This window comes from Orycteropus afer, unplaced genomic scaffold (assembly GCF_000298275.1).
Source record: "Orycteropus afer afer isolate SDZICR_OR568_19922 unplaced genomic scaffold, OryAfe1.0 scaffold00104, whole genome shotgun sequence".
Lineage (NCBI taxonomy): Eukaryota > Metazoa > Chordata > Mammalia > Tubulidentata > Orycteropodidae > Orycteropus > Orycteropus afer.
Window position 1 is genome coordinate 7,663,682 of NW_006921691.1, and position 21,156 is coordinate 7,684,837.

The 21,156-nt window shown below is 37.3% G+C and overlaps 1 protein-coding gene across 1 annotated transcript in view; it reads right to left on the reverse strand.

Annotated features, from left to right (window-relative positions):
• Positions 1–21,156, reverse strand: part of ANKRD31 (ankyrin repeat domain 31) — a 268,129-nt gene that overhangs the window by 193,923 nt on the left and 53,050 nt on the right. Inside the window, exons 5-10 of the mRNA XM_042781319.1 lie at positions 18,583–18,653; positions 11,243–11,286; positions 7,951–8,604; positions 4,577–4,857; positions 3,629–3,735; positions 3,226–3,381 (exon numbers count right to left, since the gene is read on the reverse strand). Of these exons, the coding sequence (XP_042637253.1) occupies positions 3,226–3,381; positions 3,629–3,735; positions 4,577–4,857; positions 7,951–8,604; positions 11,243–11,286; positions 18,583–18,653 (1,313 nt within the window). The remainder of the gene's footprint in view (positions 1–3,225; positions 3,382–3,628; positions 3,736–4,576; positions 4,858–7,950; positions 8,605–11,242; positions 11,287–18,582; positions 18,654–21,156) is intronic.

Below are 21,156 nucleotides of genomic sequence, written 5' to 3' on the forward strand. Positions count from 1 at the left end.
TTTCATTGCATCAATTCTACTTCTTTGCCCTTTCAATGTGTTATCTATTTCTGACAATTTAGTATTAATCTTCTGGATTTCTATCTGTAGATTTAGAGTCATTTCTAATTTTTCATTTATTTTGTCATTTTGTTCTTATATTTTCTTCCAAAATTCTTCTAGGGTTTTTTCCTGTGTTTTCCTTGGTCTGTCTCTCAATCCTTTGAAGATACTTAAATATAATTCTTTGAATTCTTTATCAGGGAGTTCCAATGCTGCGTCTCCCTCAGGGATATGTTTGGGGTCTGTATCCTAGTCTCTTGCTTCTCCTGCTTTATCTTGCCTCTTTGTTGCTCTGTTGTCTCCGAAGCATTGTAACGTTTTTGTGTTTATATTTAATTGGTGATTATATGTTGGAGTGACTTGCCCACAATTTTCATTTTGTTTTGTTTGTATGTTATCTATATAGGCAGAGTACTGTGCTGTGCTCTTCTACTCACTAGTTGACAGCACTTATACACTCACTACCTGTCTCCTTTCCTGTTGTCAGCCTCTCATACGTCCTTGCCGACCCTGGCAAACAGCCTGTTTTTAGGTCCCTGGAATCCGAATGAGAATGCTATCACTTAAAATCCAAAATGGTTGCCACTTGTAAGCATTCAAAATGGCTGCACCCTCGGTCACTTTAAATATCCAAAATGGCCACCTTCAAAATGCCTGTGCCTTCAGTCACTTCAAATATCCAAAATGGCCACCACTTGTAAACATTCAAAATGGCTGTGCCCTTGGTCACTTTAAATATCTAAAGTGGCTGTGCCCTCCGGATAGCAGAAAGTCCACAGCTCTGGTTGTCTCCCTCCTTGCTGTTTCCCTTTCTAGTCATAGGCCACCAGAGCAGTTGTCCTTGCAGCCCTTGGTGACCGGGACTGATCTTTAAGTCAATTTTCAGGTCCCAACATCACTTGGAAATATTCAGGCTGTTGGTCTCGTCAGAGTGGCTGACAGTCTGCAGCTCCGACCGTCTCTGTACTCACTGTTTTCATTCAGGTTTTTCCACTTGTTCGTGCCTAATCCACTTCTCTGTAGTTCTTTTCAAAGCTCGGGGTTCCAGGATTATCTTCTGTACCTCTGTCCAAGCCACAGTAATTTCAATCATCTCACATGCATGCAAAAGCTGGAAAACAAATAAGGAAGACTAAAGAAGAATTAATGTCTTTGAATTACAGTGTTGGGAAAGAATATTAAATGTTAAGGTTTTTATCTTTAGGATTTTTAGTTAAGTAAGTTAAGTATTGTTTCTCAGTAGCCTATGATAAACTCCTACCTAGCTCAGCAATTACATGTTGATGGTTTCCCTCTTCTGGGATGATTGTCTTTGTTTTGTCTTTATCCTGTTTAAGAGTTAATAAAAGGGTTATGAGTTTTAGAATAATAGCCAGTTTATAGTGTAAATCTATTCTTTGCTAAAGTAACTACGAGTAGTCCTGGATTTATGACAGGGCTCCATTTTGACAATTCAGGAATTGGTTCTGACATAAGTCGAATATCTATCTTTTTTTTCAGTTTTCATTATCATTGCCTTTTATTATCAATGTCTTCATAAATCTAATCTTTACTTATCTTTTGTGGTTAGAAACATTATATATAAATTTACAGATATATTTTAATATACATATATAAAAATATACAAGTCATAAAAATATACTTCAATGATGAAGAATAAGTGTATACAATGTTGGCATTTTGTAAGTTGTGGTGATACCTCCTTGTGGAAGGTTCTGGATCATCTGGTTTATCCCTGGGAATGGGGATGGCATTTTTAGTCAGAAAATTGATGTTATTTGTCTGTGTGGTCCTTTTCTTTCCTTCTTTATATATTCCACAGTAACATTTCACTTCTTCCCGACTCTGCCTATTGAATTTAGCAGAGCGATCAGCATTTGGGTCCATGTTTTCAAGCAACTGAAGCCTCTGATTTAGTTTAGAAAAAACCCAGCTGATCCTTTCAGTGTAAAATTTTTCAGTAACTTCTCTTCTGCTTCTTCCTCATTATTACTTTCTTCTTCAGCTTTTCTTTCTTCTTAAAAATCCATCAAGTCCTGATCTGTCAATTTTCCTTCTTCAGGATCTACGAGCTATTCCACATCGTGATATCAATAATTCAGCTTCAAATTAATAACTGATGCTTCTGAATAAGATCACACTGCAGGCCAAGTCTACAAGGAATTTGGCATCAGTATCACAACAATGAAGTCAGAGTCATAATGGCTGTCGGGCAAGTGCACAGTTCACAAATCCTGGTAAAGTTGAACACTGTCCAACTCTCTGTTATGACTCCTGACACCAACTTTATTGTATACCAGGCCATAACCTGCTATACAGCAGTGTTTAGAAATGTAAATCATAACAAAGAACATCTAAGAATGATAACATCAGCAAATTAGGTGCTACAACATTGTTGTGTTGTACCTAATTACTAACAGTAAGATGTATGAAAACAAATGGTCATTAGTGCAGCTCACTGTAACTCAAATATGTCGTAAGCTGAAACAACTTGTATTGTGGATGTATGTGTAATCACCTGCTTGTCCACTGACTGTGCTGTGCAATGTCCACATACTGTTAGATTTAATGCACTGTGCCATAAACTGAGAAAGTTTAGAAGCAGTAAGAAAAATCTGAATACCCAATAGCACTATCCAGGCTGGCCCATTGTTGCTCAGCACCTTAAATGCTTAAATGGCTTTAAGAAGTCACTTCTCTACAGGAGAACATGTCAGGTTCCCCCAACAAGGCAGGTGCAGGAAAGATCTAGAGTTCACCGACTACTCTTTCTGAGCCCCCTGCCCTACCCTTTCTACCTCATACTCCACTCTCTCCACTTCCCTGGCCATTACTCCTGTTATAAATCTAAGATTTTATCATCAGTTTGCCCCTGTAGCTCAGAGCACCATCAGCCTCTTCTAGCTTTTGACTTCCTTTCTTCTCCTTGGCTTACTACATCAAAAGTTGAGTCTCACAGGAACCACCTTTCTGTGTAATGCCACTAATGGCCCACCTGGTTGGCCCCAGGCCGGTATACTCTTTAAAGAAGAAATATAATGCTCTAACCTCTCTCTTCTCACTCCCCTGCCCACTTGCCTGAGAGATGACAGTGAAACCGTAGGCCACGTTTGCCATACTTTCACAGGACACAGCTGAAATGACAAACCACTCTCAAAACTGTGGGTGGTAACCTCAACTTACCAGCATAACTTGGCTGATTTACATTTCCACCTTTTTTTATACAATGATGAACAAGATCAACATCATTTTGCAGAGCAGCCCTATACAGTAAGTTTTCTCCAAAAATGTTTTTCCGGTTAATACTAGAAAGATACATCTTATTCATCTTCATTTTTTCTGAAATGAGAGAATGAACAAAACAAAACAGCAATCTTGGTTTGGAAATCAGAAGGAACAGAGGTAACAAGGTGAGTACAGTCCGTACCCTGGGAGTGAGGTATATTATGAAAGAGTATTTCATTCATTAATCCAATTGTAATGGTATCTACACATAAAAAGATTAGGTAATGACATTTGTCTCTTTTTAAAATGTTTGTAGTTATTTACATAAAGAAAATAGAGAAATACTCAAAATATGCCTCACCATTTTTTGCTGCAAATTTGCTTTTCTTGATCTGTTCTCCACTCTTGAGTCTAAATGAATGGACATTCTTCCTTTTACCTTCAGTTGTTAAAGCAGAATCCTGCATGCTAGAAAAATAAATGTTTGGTTTTTTTTTTAATGTACTCTACAAACATTCATGGAGGATCATACCAAATATTGACTAAGATTTTAAAACTCAAAGGTATTTTACTGAGCTGCTTCCATGTGGCAGGTCAGTTTTAAACATATAGATGGCTCCTGAGTAACTGCAGGTTAATTCTTTGACAGGCACAGCAATATTTATGGCTTCCAGCTTTCTCTTTGTGCTGCCTATGGGTTTCTCTCCTCTAGGGACAGTCACTTACAAGTACAAGCATTCTGAGTCTCTTACTCCCCCCCCCCCACACACACACCTCCTAAGTTGACATGCAACTATCTATTCCTTTTATCTCCTAGGGAAAAAAAGAAGGCAGGTTCTTTTTAAATAAAAAAGGGTTTGACATATGGTATGACACCGATCAAAAACTACAGAAATAAAGCACCCAAAACTAAAACAGTCCCTGGATGGCACAAACAGTTAAGTGTTTGACTACTAAACAAAATGTTGGTGTTTCAACCCCCCCCCCCAAGAGGCACCATGAAAGAAAGGCCTGACAATCTGCTTCTGAAAGGTCACAGCCTGGAAAACTCTAAGAAGTAAAATTCTACCTTGCACACATGGGGTTGTCATGAGTCCAAATCAACTCAATGGCAACTGGTTTGGTTTTGGTTTTGGTACACTGACACTTTTTCTCCAAGCACAGAATTATCTACAAGGTCTTTGGCATTATATCTAAAGAAAGAGTGGCTGGTGGGTTCAAACTGCTGACCTTTGGTTAGCAGACAAATGCTTTAACCACTACACCACCAGAGCTCCTTTGGAGGGGAAGATATAATTTAATAATGTACCTAGAATTCTTAGTTAAAGATCTGTTATTTTTTCGACGCTTGAAGCTAAGCACTTTTGGTAAATTTTTTTCTGGCATCTTATACACATCATCTGCGTGCTTTCCAGCTCTGTCTGCTTTCCATTTTTTCAGTCTCAATGATCTTCTTAACACATGTGGAATTTCTTGGTCACAGATATTTTCCACTGGATTTGAATCCTCCTGATTATTTAGTTGATCACAAGAGGTGACATTTGGATGAGCCAAAGTTTGCAATCCAAGTGGATCGAGGCCTTCTTGAGTCTGTAAAAAGATGTAAATACATCTACAAATAATTATAACACTACAAAAAATGTACAACTAGAAGAAATTAAATTTTGTGTGGTCCCTTTGATTAAAGTAAATTCTTATTATAAGATGAAAATATATGGATTCATACAAATGTGAATACAGTAAAAAATTATAATAATGCAATAAAGGACAATGTAGATTCAAAAGCCTAGGATAAGAATAGCATAAGTAAAAATTATTTTCATCAATATTCAGCCTTAAAATTCAAGGGCAAACATAAAGTCACTGTAAACTCACTGCCATTGAGTAGTGAGGAACGGTGGGAGAGCCATGAAAACGTAAGAAATGTCATAGTTGGCCAGATCAATGGTCTACTCAGCCTGGTATTTTGTTACTGACAGCAGCAGTACATGATATTTTGTGGGACAAGCTATTACATAAGTTCCATTCCATTGATTTTAAAAAGTTAACAGTATATTATGAATGGTTCTAACTTACCCTTAATAATCCATTATAGATTTAACTTCCATAGAGGGTATTTATTTTTTATACATATCATTTAAACCTTTCCTGAGCTTACTTATGTACTCAGCTTATAAAGCCTCAAGGTAACAATTCCGTATTTTTGTCATTAGGTTCCATCGAGTTGGTTCCAACTCATAGCAACCCTACGTACAACAGAATGAAACACTGCTCAGTCCTGCAGCATCCTCACAATCATTACTATGATTGCATCCACTGTGCAGCCATTGTGTCATTCCATCTCACAGAGGGTGAAAGAGTATTTGATTTGTTCTAAATAAATATTTTTACTTTTGAAAGTGTTTAATTTTTTTCTATTTTCTTGAAGATTTTCTATTTTTTGAAGATTTACTAAGTCTGTGCTCAATCTAGCCATATCAAACATAAAGACTTACTTTACTCATAGTTTCTCTTTTCTAATTAAAATATTAAAATTTTTCATTTATTTTCATGTCCTATCCCCTTGATCAGTTCAGCTCTCTTTTTCAGTTTTACTTCTAGTCCTATTATGCCTGTTTTGAGATTTATTAACCAAAATTGCATGGAGTATTATTCCAGATGTGTATGTTGTAGTATAAGCTCACCATTACATTACCTAAGTCTTCTCAGGATGTTCATAAGAGTATTTTGGCAATTATCAAAGAAAAAAATAATCCAAACAACTGTCATTAGTGACTTGGTTAAGTAAATCACAATAAATCATACAGTAGGATAAATTCATGGCCACAGTGTCACTTCCAACTCTTAAGTGTCCCTATAGTATGGAGTAGAACCGTCTCGCAGGGTTTCCAAGGCTGTATGAGTCAGAATCAACTCAACAGCAATAGGCCTGGTTTGGTTAATCCTTACAGAAGCAGACTGCTCCATCTTTCTCCCGTGGAGTGGCCAGTAGGTTTGAACTATTTTTAGTTAGCAGCGTAGTGCTTAAACACTATACAACCAGGGCTACCTTACAGTAGAGTACTATCTAGCAATTTAAAAGCTTTAAGCAGTGCTATATTTGCTTACAACATATTTGCTTACATGGAAAGATTACTAAAATGTATTATTAAAAGAAAAAATAATTTGCAAAGCATTATATATGATATAATCCCATTTGTATAAAATAAACTTACACAGACTATGCACAGAAAAACTTGGAGACACAGAGAGTTTAACACTTTCTGGAGAGTGGAACTGTGGAAGGGCTTTTTCTTTATTAGTAAGTAATGCTCTAATGCTTGAATTTTTTATAATGTGGATGTATTATTATAATAAGGAAAAGACAATAAAGATTCTTTTTAAAAGGAAAAACTGTTAATATGAAAAAGAGACGTGGCAAGTGGTAGGCTACTGCTGGACTTCCAAGCATATACTGCAGGAATTCTAAACCCCAGGACTGTGCTACTTGGAAATATCCTCAGACGCAGAAGGCCATGGTTTGCTTAAGCTAGGCATAATTTTTTTTCTCTTTCCTGGCAGCCCAACTGCATATATTATATGTCCAGCTAGAAACTAACGTGGAGTAGGGGAACTATGGTGGTGCAGTGGTTAAGGCATTTGGCTGCTAACCATAAGGTTGATAGTTCAAACCCACCAGCTGCTATGGCCTCAGGGCCTCGGGCAGTCAGCTGCCACACCCAAGGCTGGCGGTTCAAACCCACCAGCCACTCCCCACCAGGTAGCCGGGGCCGTCTCTTTTAGGAGCTCTGGTAGCATAGTGCCTAAGGCACTTGACTGCTAACCAGAAGGCTGGCGGTTCAAACCCACCAGCCACTCCTCAGAAGGAAGGTTGGGCATTCCTACTTCCGTAGTGATACTGCCTCGGAAACCCAAGGAGGGGTCGCTATGAGTCAGGGCCGATTCGATGGCAAATAACAACAACAACAACAAGAAGCTGCTGTGCAGAAGAAAGATGAGGCAGTCTGCTTCCATAAAGATTTACAGCCTTGGAAACCCAAGTCACTATGAGTCAGAATCAAGTCAGTGGCATTGAGTCTGGCTTTTGGTTTGATCCTATGCCTAATCTGCACTCAGGTAGGCAGTGATTTTCTGAGATAAAAGGGAAAATTCTGATAATTTTTTCCTTCCTATATATAAGTAAGCTGCTATGAATGGGAACTGACTCAATGGTAACAGGCTTGGTTTTTTGGTAAAGACGTATTTTCTCAGATATGTTGAGGAGAAACTTATCCATTTTAATTTCCTGGTGGCACAATAAAGAGCTCAGTTGCTAACCAAAATGTCAGCAGTTCAAACCCATCAGCAGCTCTGTGGGAGAAAAGATGTGCCAATCTGGTTCCATAAAGATTTATAGCCTTGGAAACTTCATGAGGCAGTTCTACTCTGTCCTGTAAGGTTGCTATGAGTCAGAATTCTGACTTGATAGCAATAGATTTGGTCTATGGAGTTAAACCCTTGGAAACTCTACTTCAGGAACCACAAAAAAAAAAAAAGATCACTGAATGCTTAATCAAATCGCATCTGCTGGGTTGTTCGTATTTTGTCAGAAAGTTTGAATTTTAACACAAAATATGTGGGCAATCAAGATTTGTTGAAAGTTATTATAAAAGGTAGAATTCATAGACTAATATTTACACTTACTTGATACACTGATAGATCCTTGTCCTGCAGCTCAGCTGCCTTGGAATATTGTTCAAATGGTGGAGAACAAAAAGACTCAAAATTCACCTCTGCTATTTGTGTACAACCTTCATCAGTCTGAGACATACTGGGTTCCACTCCTACACATTCATTTCCAGCACTGAGATTCTTGCTTCCCTCTTTTCTGTGACAGATGGGTTCCACTATGGCATCCGACAGTGTGTTCAGGGCTGCCAACAATTCAGCTGGCAGTGCATCATCCTCTCTGTTTTCTAATACATCTATGGAACATGCCCATGAGACATTCAAGGGGGTTTGTGTTGAACTCTGAGAGTCACTCAATGGGTTCAACAACTCTATAGGTTCAAAATCATTCATTATTTGAAATGGTCTTTCCTCCTGGGTATTTTCTGGTGATGTTTGTAACCTTTCTAAGGCAGACACAAAAGTTTCAATAGAGCTTTCTTCATCTTTGGTTTCTTCCGAAGTCATAGTCAATGTGACTTTCTTTACAGGCTCAGAAAACGTATTTTGTGCTACTATCGTCTCTGGCTCTATTAATGATTTCTCATTCACAGCAACCATACCAGACACTATAATAGCAGTACCTGAGAGAAGGCTAATTTCAGGAGAATCTTCATCTTCACTTAGAGCCTGTGCATTCCAAACAGAAATTCCACCATTACAACTTATACAAAAAAACTTTAAAGTTTTATATTTTGTTGGTAAGTTATCCCCTAAAAGTTTTATCAACTTTCTTCCCCTTCCACAAATAAAAGGAATACTCTTTATCACTTTCCTATACCAAATTAATAATGACTCAGAACACAGGAGTAAGTATTTAATAATGGACTAAGGGTAAAATTGTCTGGACCATAACTACATATGGAAAATTATCTATTCATTTAAATTTAAATTATCCATGCTAATGGAAGAGACAGAGATGGCATGGATAGTCAAATTTAACTGATGATCTCAAAACTTCAGTGTAAGAAATGGTTATAAATTTCTCTCTTTCCAAAAATTGAGTCTATAAACAAAATTAAAATTTGGGTAGTTTCATCTTTTTAATCCCCACTGTTGTATAAATATGTAAATGTGAAGTAAAAAGGCCAAAGAACAGGAAGTCAGAGGGAAAAAGAAGAGAAAAGAAGGCATAGTTCTATATGAATATTATGAGCCCTGACCAATGAATTAATGGCTCTGGGCTGTAGTTGTTTTAAACAAAAAACATATCAGAACTTATATTTCTAAATGACTACTATTTTTCAAAGGTATCATCTTAATCAGTTATTAACCTATTTTCACCATGTTTCCAATGCTCAAAATGTTACCGGGATTTCTCTGTTGAAATTGCTTTCAAAATTAGTTTTTAAGCCATTCGAGAAAATAAGTCTCAATATTTTAAAGGCATTGGACTTTTCTTCAGCACTAAAAATTGTTAATGTGCTTGGCTTTAAATAACAGAATGGGTTTCAATGGCTTTTAGCTATTTCCAAAATTCAAATCGACCTTCCACTGACACACCACTCTCACAGAGCAACTGCATTGCAACTTGGAAGCCCTCTAAATACTAATTTGGTTTGAATCGAGAAGTGCAAACTATTCATCCCCCCTCCCCTCCTTTTCTACCTGCTACCTTTTTTTATCTTCTCTTTATATAGCATACAGAACTTAATGTGAAATATTTATTTATTAGTAATGCAAACTATGCTCGGAAGTATAAAGGTAATTAGGAAGGAATTCAAGGATGAGATCCTACTGATTCTTTGAGTCACAGCCCAAGGCCTCCCATCAATTTAAAGTTCTCTATTAAATTCAAGGCCTTAAGGTGTAATAAGTATATAGCATGAACTCTGCCCTAAAGCTACTTAATTTCTAACCGAAGATTCAAGGCAGAAATATGTAAGACATAAAATAAAATATAAATGTCACAGACTAGTATATATCAAAGAGTTCCACACAGCACTAGTGTTTTGCAAGAATAGTTTTTCTGGGGTAGGAAGGGAGTTTACATGGTAAAGTTTGAAAAAATGCTTGGTTAAACAAAGTTAAACCAGTTTCTTAGCACAAGACTTTCATAGCATGTACACTGTAATTCTCTAAGTAGAGGCTTTAGGATATGGCATTCTCCAAACTTTTTTGTCCAAAATATTGCTTTTCCCTGAAAACCAAGTGATTAAGAAATACTGATACAGTCAGTGAATAACTAATGCTAAAGAGGGAGAAATTACTTTGGTCAAGATCACCAAAATCATCTAAGACAGATGCAGAGAAGAGAAAAGACTTGAGTCAGAAATGAATGATTTGTGAAGTCAAAGAAGGGAGGGGACATACATCTACTAAACACCAACTTGATGTCAGACACCATGAAGCACCATTATACTCAGTCCTCACAATAACGCTGTGAGAGATATTGCTACTGGTATTTTATGGATGAAAATAGGAGATGGCATTGGAATGCAGGCCTATCTTGTTCCAAATTTTATGCTGTTTCCCTTTCCTTCTGGTTTCTGACTTGAACAAAGGCATGGAGCCAGGAATATATAAGGCAGTGTTGAGATGAAGGTACAGGTATGGTTGAGCTGGCTTGGGGAGATCCTTGACTGATTGGTAGCCCTAAGGAGTGTGTAAGTCCATTGTGGGCAGAGTCAGTCTAATGGCCTCTGATTCCCAACAGCACCAGGCAGAAGGCAAAGCCAAAGCAGTCACTTGACAGCAACTAGAAGATGGGAAAGCAATACATAGAAGGAAATATTAAAGGAACTAGGGTAACAGATAAACCAACACAAGGCATTTTTGCTACATAATCTCAGTGGTTAGTTTGATAATAAGTAATATGCTTTTCTTCTAGATAAAGAGTAAGAGGCTTACGTTGCTAAATGAGAAACATAGATTAAGAAAACACTATTTTATTAGTGATAAGGTGAAATGAGGGAGCTCTGGTAGCATAGTGCCTAAGGCACTTGACTGCTAACCAGAAGGCCGGTGGTTCAAACCCACCAGCCACTCTTTGGAAGAGAGGTTGGGCAATCTACTTCCATAGTGGTACCACCTCAGAAACCCAAGTTGTTATGAGTTGGGTCCAACTGGAAAGCACATAACAACAACAAGAAGATGAAATGAATAATTGAAAGGGTCATTGGATAAGAATAGATTTCTTTTTGAAATGGTTTTTCTGTATTCCTGCCTAGGGGAAGAGCCTAAATGGCTTTGACATTTTAATCAATATAATTCTTTACAAAATCTAAACTCATGATCTACATAGATAATCTCTATTACACAGACCAACCTTTTCTTGGTGTGGTAAAACCACAGTATTTTCAGTCTCAGGCCCTAGAAGAGAACACAGATATTTTCATTCCAATTTTATTAAAGTACTAAAAAAAAAAAAAAGATATTCTCTTAGTCAGAAGTTCTTCATCATATATTTTGGAATGAGTCTGAAAGAATATGGCATAGAAAATATACTACAATATTATATCAATCTATTGATATAAAGGAGCTCTGGTAGCGTAGTGCCTAAGGCACTTGACTGCTAACCAGCCACTCCTCGGAAGGGAGGTTGGGCAATCTACTTCCATAGTGATACCGCCTCGCCTCAGAAACCCAAGAAGGGGTCGCTATGAGTCAGGTCTGACTCCGCGGCACATAACAACAACAACAGAGTTAGTCATGAAAAAGAATAACCTACGTAGGGGGCAAAAGGAATCAGGGGATCATCCTGAGGAATATGGAGGATTTCTGTCTTGTCTCTTGTGACTTCACCTATACAAACCCACTCCTTACTCTGCCCTCTCTGAGCTGAGATGGCTGATAGCAATTCACATCAGGTTAGGCTGGTGTGGGAGAATGAGGAAAAAAGGTATTTTCTCCTACTCCACTTCTCTTGCCTTCTTCCTTCACCATCAAGATACAGATACTCTGACATACTGGGAAGGAATTTAAGGCTCATTGGCATTTTAATCATATGTTTGAGTCATTCTCTTGGTTTCTTTTAATTAGGCAATATCTACACAGCCTAATTACACATAATTACATACAGATAAAGTATGTAATCATCTGCTGAACCTCAGAATGCATCCTCACAAGAAAGATAGGTTTTTTTAGTGGAATAACCTGTCCTCAAATTCTACAAATTGTGTTTTATTTTTCTCCCTTCATCTTGGCCAGTTGGTGATGAAAAACTATGAAAACTAAAACCAAATATAAGAGTTAAAACCATAGCATTCCACTCCTTTACAGAACAATGACCAAAAGCCATAAGAACAAATAATTTCTCACCTTTGCTTTAGAATCCAACCACTAATAGTATATATTACATTATCTCTATCTTAAGTGTTCAAAATTTTATCTCAAGTTGCTTAAAATTTAATACCAATGAAAGAAATATTTTTAAACAATAGTTTATCTTCCATTATCTTTTAAATTGTTTTCTTTTATAATCCTTAGGGGGAGGAGGAATTATAAATTTATAAACAGAGAAAAAGATTTTCCCCTCTTTCTCCTTCTCTGAGCTACAAAGAAGAAACCCCAAAAGCATCATCTCCCATGTTGTCTTTAACCACTTTATCATGAAAATGATCATTCTTTATGCCAATAGTTGCTATTTAAAAAATCTGAAAAGCATCCAGGGCTCTCAGAAGGCCACACAGAGCAGGAGTTTGGAACTATGGAAAATGCAAGATGTAGTGGAATCACATTTGTCTACAAAATGAGATTGGGTATAAGAAAAAATGGGAATAGATTTCTGTCTAACTATTGCTGATACCTGTTATGAAAGTTAAAACTCAAGGGCAAAATAAAATATGCCCAAGACATCCATGAAAAAAGAACTTCAATCTCTAAAATGGTTCTATAGCTTTATAAAAATAGCTGTTTATATCTATAATTGAATCTCCTAAAAAGTGCTAAATAGATTTTCACCAAATTGCATAGTGGTTAAAGCATTCAGCTGCTAATGAAAAGGTTAGTTGTTTGAACTCACCAGCTGCTCTGTGGGAAAAAAGATGAGGCAGTCTGCTTCCATAAAGATTTACACCCTTAGAAAATCTATGGGACAGTTCTACTCTGCCCTATAGGGTTGCTATGAATTGGAATCAACTTGATGGCATTGAGTCTGTTTTTCTTTTTTGATATTTGGCATAGTCTGAATTAAAATATTAGGTTATTTGATATTAATGCAATTTCTTCAAAACCACAAAGGTTTTTGTATTTGGAGAATAACATCCATCACCCTTTCCACTTATATTTATTTAATGGTCAATTTATTACACTTTTATATCTATCGGTTCAGAAATACTGTTTATTTAACATTAAACTTTGATTGCCAACTTAAATTCCCTTAGACAATTTAAACTACATAACATATTTTTAACCATTTCAGACATCTTAAATAAAAGACAAAACATAAAATACAATAGTTATAACACTTACTACTGTTGTTAAACTAATTCTAAAATAATAATTGTGTGTCTGTATGTGTGTATTAGATACCATAGAGTTGGTTCCAAATCATAGTGACCCTTTACACAACAGAATGAAAAACTGCCCTATCCTGCCATGTTGTCTTTAACCACTTCATCATGAAAATTATTCTTTATACCAATAGTTACTATTTTAAAAATCCAAAAAATTACTAAAATAATTTATAGTAATTTGATTATATTAAAAATTACATCAAATTATAAATTATATTGAATCTTCCCCCAAACTCACTGTCAATGAGTCAGTTACAACTCACAGCAACCCCCACTGGGTTTCCAAGGCTATAAATCTTTATGGAAGCAGATCGTCTCATCTTTCTTCCATGGAGGGCTGGTGGTTTCAACCACTGACCTTTTGGTTAGCAGCCAAATGCCTTATACCACTATACTACCAGAGTTCCTTACTTCTTCAAGTCATTCAAAGTTTTAAAACATTCCATTATATGTATTTTAATGTGGCACTCTATTTCCATAAAGATTTACAGCCTTGTAAACCATATAGAGCAGTTCAACTCCGTTCTGTAGGGTCAGCATGAGTCAGAATTGACTCAATGGCAACAAGTAACTAGTATCATTATGAACTCACAGTCTTTTTGCAAAATTATTTCCATGAACTAAAATAATTAACTTTTTCCCTGCTTACATCATCGCATTTGCCGGGAAAGAAGCAAGGCAGTACAGCAGGTTTGAAGTGGCCTGCAAGACACCAGGAAGGAAGGAAGGTGGCACTGTGGGTTTGGAGCAGCCTGAGGGAGGCTGGAAAGGAAGTGAGGCAGTGCAGCAGGTTTGGAGCAGCCTGAGGGAGGCCAGGAAGGTAGTAATCCAGCACAATAGGTTTGGAGTGGACTGAGAGAAGCTGGGAAGGTAGTGTGGCGGGGCGGAGGGTTTGGAGCAGCTGAGGGAGGCTGGGAAGTGAGTGGAGTGGTTTGGAACAACTAAGAGAGACAAACTTATCTGTCAGTTTCTCACAGTGTGGTCATTGCTAAGACAGATTCAGAAGAAGGAAGAGGCCATCCACTTCTCAAAGAATTGGTCAGTGAAAACCTTATGAACAGCAGTAAAACACTGTCTGATATATTACTGGGAAACTTTATGAATAGCCCTGAAGCACCCAATATAGTGCTGGAAAATGAGCCCCTCAGATCAGACAGCATTCAAAATAGAACTGGGGAAGAGCTGCCTCCTCAAAGTAGAATGAACCTTAATGATGTAGACAGAGTAAAGCTTTTGGGACCTCCATTTGTTGATGTGGTATGACTTAAGATGAAAAGAAAAAGCTGCAAATATCCATTAATAATCAGAACATGGAATGTATACAGTATGAATCTAGGAAAACTGGAAGTTGTCAAAAACGAAATGGAGCACATAAAGATCAACATTCCCGGCATTAGTGTGTAGTGTCTAAGGCGCTGACTGCTAACCAGAAGGCTGGCGGTTCAAACTCACCAGCCACTCCTTGGAAGGAAGATGGGGCAATCTACTTCCGTAGTGATACTGCCTCGAAAACCCAGGGAGGAGTCGCTACGAGTCGGGTCCGACTTGACGGCACATAACAACAACAACAGTGAGCTGAAATGGACTGGTGTTGGTCATTCTCAATCAGACAATCTACATGATCTACTACACCACGATTAACAAATTGAAGAGGAATGGCATGCCATTAATCATCACAAAAAAATGTATCAAGATCTATCCTGAAGTACAATATTGTCATTGATAGGATAATATCCATACACCTACAAGGAAGACTAGCTAATACTACTATTATTCAAATTTACACACCAACCATCAAAGCCAAAGATGAAGAAATTGAAGATTTTTACCAACTTCTGCAGTCTGAAATCGACCAAACATGCAATCAAGATGTGTTGATTATCACTGGTGATTAGAATCCAAAACTTGGAAACAAAGAAGAATCACCGGTAGCTGGAAAATATGGCCTTGGTGATAGTAACACTGAAGATCACATGATAGAATTTTGCAAGAACAATGACTTACTCATTGCAAAAACCTTTTTCAACACAAACGGTGGCTATACATGTCAACTTTGCCAGATGAAGTACACAGGAATCATACTGACTACATCTGTGGCAAGAGGCAATAGAGAAGTTCAATATCTTCAGCCGAAACAAGGCTAGGAACTGACTGTGGAACAGACCATCAACTGCTAATACAAAAGTTCAAGTTGAAGCTGAAGACAACTTAAAAAAAAGTTCATGAGAACCAAAATACGACCTTGATTATATCCCTCCTGAATTCAGAGACCATCTAAAGAATAGATTTGATGCACTGAACATCAATGACAGAAAACCAAAGGAATTGGGGGTTAACATCAAGAACATCATCCATGAACATCATCCATAAAGGTCATTAAAAAGACAGAAAAGGAAGAAGAGACCAAATTGGATGTCAGAAGGGACTCTAAAACTTGCCCTTAAATAGAGAGTAAGTAGCTAAAGCAACTGGAAGAAATTACAAGATAAAATAACTGAATAGAAGATTTCAAAGAGCAGCTCAAGAAGACAGTCAATTATAATGAAATGTGTAGAGACCTGGAGTTAGAAAACCAAAAGAGAAAAACACACAAGGCATTTCTCAAGCTGAAAGAACTGAAGACAAAATTCAAGCCTTGAGTTGCAATACTGAAAGATTTTATGGGCAAAATACTGAATGATGCAGGAAACATCAAAAGAAGATGGAAGGAATACACAAACTCACTGTACCAAAAAGAACTGATCAATATTCATCCATTTCAGGAAGTGGCATATGATCAAGAACCAGTGGTACTGAAGGAAGAAGTCAAAGCTGCACTGAAGGAAATGGCGAAAAACAAGGCTCCAGGAACTGACAAAATACCCATTGAGATTTTTCAACAAATGGACACCACACTGAAGGTGCTTACTTGGCTATGCCACGAGATTTGGAAGATAGTTACCTGGCCAACTGATTGGAAGAGATCCGTATTTGTACCCATTCCGTATTTGTACCCATTCCAAAGAAAGGTGATCCCACAGAATGTGGAAATTACTGAACAATATCATTAATATCACATGCAAGTAAAATCTTATTGAAGATAATTCAAAAACAGCTGCAGCAATATATTGACAGAAAACTTCCAGAAATGCATTCAGAAGAGGACATGGAATGAGGGATATCATTGCTGATGTCAGACAGATCTTGGCTCAAAGCAAAAATACCAGAAAGATGTTTACTTATGTTTTATTGACTATGCCAAAGCATTTGATTGTGTGGATCATAACAAATTATGGATAACATTGAGAAGAATGGGAATTCCAGAACATTTAACTGTACTCATGAGGAACCTTTACATAGATCAGGAGACTGTCACTCGGACAGAACAAGGGGATACTGCATGGAAGGAAGAGAGTGCATCAGGGTTGTATCCTTTCACCATACTCATTCAATCTGTGTGCTGAGCAAATAATCCGAGAAACTGCACCATATGAAGAATAATGTGGCATCAGGATTGGAGGAAGACTTACTAACAACCTGTAATAAGCAGATGACACAACTTTGCTTGCTGAAAGTGAGCATGACATGGAGCACTTACTAATGAAGACTGAAAACTACAGTCTGCAGTATGGATTACACCTCAATATAAAGAAAACAAAAATCCTCACAGCTGGACCAATAAGCAGCATCACAATAAATGGAGAAAAGATTGAAGTTGTCAGAGACTTCATATTACTTGGTTCTACAATCAACTCCAATGGAAGCACCAGTCAAGACATCAAAAGACATATTGCATTGGGTAAATCTGCTGCAAAAGACCTTTCAAGTGATGAAGAGCAAAGATGTCTCCTTGAAGACTAAGGTGCGCCTAACCCAAGCCATGGTATTTTCAATTGCCTCATATGCATGTGAGAGCTGGACAATGAATAAGGAAGACTGAAGTAGAGTTGATGCTTTTGGTTTTGGCAAGGAATATTGAAAGTACTGTGGACTGCTAAAAGAACTAACAAATCTGTGCTGAAGAAGTGCAGCTGAATGCTCCTTGGAAGCAAGAAGGGCTAGACTTCATCTCACTTACTTTGGTCATGTTGTCAGAAGGGACCATTCTCTGGAGAAGAATATCATGCTTGGTAAAGTGGAGGGTCAACAAAAAAGGGGAAGGCCCTAAACTAGGTGGGTTGACACAGTGGCTGCAACAGTGGGCTCAGGTATAGCAAGGATTGTGAGGCCGGCACAGGACTGGGCAGTGTTTCATTTTGCTGTATGTAAGGTCTATGAGTTGGAGACGGCCCAGCGGCACCTAACAACAACAACAACAACAATACATCATCACAGTTTGGCTAGCTCTGTCTCCTTTCAGCACTGTCCCCAGAAGACAGTATCTTTGCTTTTCAGCAATGACAGGATGTTTCAGACCCACTCTTCATGGTCCAATGGGTCAACTGTCCTTCAAGGATTCCTGATTTATTTTAGTATAAATACACCCATATAGCACCCATACCCCTGGCACTAAAGAATGAACAAATAGTATTAGAATCCAATATTTAGGCAGTAGGAGTAAATGCAAGAGTTGATGGTGAGCAAAATGTGGTACTGCTTTTGTTGGGCCACTTTCAGTAGCAACAGGAGGAAAAGGCAGTATTTTCAATTTCAAATATCATTTCACTGTTCTCTTTTCTTATAATACAGGGTTTCTTTGACCACTAAGAATTTTCACTATATCGTCATACAACATACATGAAATCCACTCTGGAGGAGTCTCTGAGAGAGACTCAGGGAGAAAGATAATCATTGTCTAAGACAACAAAAACCAAGGTACAATTAATCACTGCAATGACTGCCAGTCAAGAGAGACATGCAATACATATTAAGGATGTTATGAATAGAGAAAAGAAACATTGTTTTCAAAGTTGAGTTCCAAATAACAAGTCAAAGGAGCAGACATTTGGAATAACAGATATTGATTGCAACTGAACTACTTTATGGGCAACTCTATGCAGCAAGGTCAGTAGCAGCATTGATTACAAATGTAAAGATGGTTAATGATCCCCTCTCCCCCAAGCAGTGTACGGTAGACCAACCTAGCTGTAAATTAATCTATATATAGCAGTAAATAAGCTTCTATTTCTGGCAAAAACAAAATATCTTTATGATTCTACCTATAAAAACATACCTTGAGTGTTTTTGTGATTCATTGAAAGTGCAGTCTGTGGAACCAACACAGTGAACACTGGATAATTTGTTCTAGTCCTAAAAAAGTTAATTAACTAATTAATTAAAATACACTTTAAAGTAGAAAGAAAATAAAAGAAACACTATTTCTCATTCAAAAGTAAGCTTTTTTTTTTTTTTCATTTAAAGGGCTTTTAAAATAGGACTTTTTCTTGCTACATCATTGCAATTACTTTTACAAAAGGCTGGCAAGTTCAAACCCACCAGCCACTCCTCAGAAGGAAGATAGAGCAATCTACTCCCATAGTGATACTGCCTCGGAGACCCAAGGAGGGGTTGCTATGAGTCTGGTCTGACTCGACGGCATGTAACAACAACAACAACATGAATTTGTTGACATTTACATTTCAAATGATTGCAAAAACGAAAGAAAGAGCTGAAAAATTAATGGTTGAGTTTTAAGAGTTTAAACAACTAACCATCATACATTTAGGTCTGAAAGTGACTTTGGAGATGATTGACAAATAGGGCTGGTGGTCTCAAAGAGAAAGTTACATTAAATCATGTAGCTTAGTTATCTAAAATCTATATAGCTTAGTGTATCAAATACACTGAATGTTTCTCATTACAATTTTAGATGTAGTGGAAACCACTAATGAGAAAATTCTCAGCCACTATTTATCATTTTTGTATTTCAGAGCAGATATAGCAAAGGAATAAAATATTGCAGGGAATAGGTTGAAAGCAAAATAAGGATCATACTTAGCTATCTGCCATTTTGATAATGTGCCTTTGGATAATTAAAAGTTGACTGAAGAAAAGCAATCAGTTAAGCCCTCCCCCCCACACACACACAACCTAATTTACTGTATAAACGCAATCAAGATACCTTCCTTTAAAAAAAAAAAAAAAGTCTCATTTCAGCTGTTTTAAGGGCAGTTTTTATGCACCAGTCATAGCTACTTGAGTCCTAAGCAAGAATAATAAATTGAGCATTCTCTCTCGTCCAAAAACAGAAGTGATCAATACAAGCTATCTTGGAAATGGAAATGGAACTACTCAAATAGAATGATAATTTAATGGAGGCAAATAGAAAAGAATACTGATTCAATACAATTCTTTGAGAACAGTCATGTTGAAAATAAAACCATAGAATTGACAACAGAATTTATTTTAGTTACAAAACAGAATGTAAGTCTGAAAATAGAGCAAAACTATATCTAAATTATTAGAAAATAGTTACCTATAATAATCAAAATTACAAACAACCCACATGTCTAATATTGAACCACTGAGTGATCCAGATCTTCCTAATGTTTCTTTAAGAAATTCCCCACCCTCAAAAAAATCACCTTCATAAATATCACCACTGATATAATCAGAAAATTTCAAGTGTTGGAAAGCCACCTAGGTTGTGGTGACAGATACAAGATTTCCAAAAATCCAATTTTCACTTGAAAGCTTGAATTTTTTCTAGGCATCAGATACCATCAGCTATTTTTCTTAAAGTAACCAGCTTATTTCATTCATTTTCAAGAAAATGGCAGCCACATACCCAAGTGTGAACAATCAGTTTGCCTGCCAGTTATTTTTTCAAAAAAGTGCTCCATGAAAACAGCGGCTAGTTCTGTTTAGTGGTTTCCTCAACACAACCATCAGACTTCACTATGCACAGAAGTGCTTTAAGCATCCTTCTCCCATTTCCTCACACAAAATATGAGGAAATTTAATAAAAGGAGTAACTTTTCTGCTTCATCAAATACTTCTTAACTGAAACTATCTTTTTTTCTTTTAAATGTGAGTACATGGCAAACACAATGACTATTAACTAGCATTATTTGATGCAACTGTCCTAATTTCTACTAAGGTGCCAGCATGTTACCTACCATTGTGTTAACACTATCAATGCAAATGTCAACACTGTGAAACAGGCAAATAATGTTAGTATGAAAATAGTTTTGATCTTGTAGACGATAAGAAAGGGTCTCAGATTCTCCTAATGGGTCCATAGACCACACTTTAAGAATCACTGCTTTAAAAGAGGAGCTCTGGTGGCTCAGTGCCTAAGGAATATGACTGCTAAACAGAAGCCTGGTGGTTCAGACCCACCACCTACTCCTCGGAAGGAAGGTTGGACAATCTACTTCCGTAGTCATACTGCCTCGGAAACCCAAGGAGGGGTCACTATGAGTTGGATCTGACTCGACAGCAGTGAGTTTGGTTTTTTTTTGGTTTCTTTGGTTTTAAAAGAAATTTAAAAATACAATAAAAAATAAATAATAAAAGAAATGAAAAAATGATGTCTTCTGGAGTATAATAGTTGTATGAAGTCTAAGTCCAATGTTGTTGTTATTGTTAGGTGCCGTCGAGTCATTTCCAACTCATAGCGACCCCATGCATAGCAGAACGAAACACTGCCCAATCCCGCACAGCTCCATGATCCCTGCTACACTTGAGCCCATCATTGCAGCCACCGTGGCAATCCATCTCGTTGAAGGCCTCCCCCTCTTTCATCGACCATCCACCCTACCAAGCATGACATCCTTCTCCAGGGAATGGTCCCTTCTGACAACAT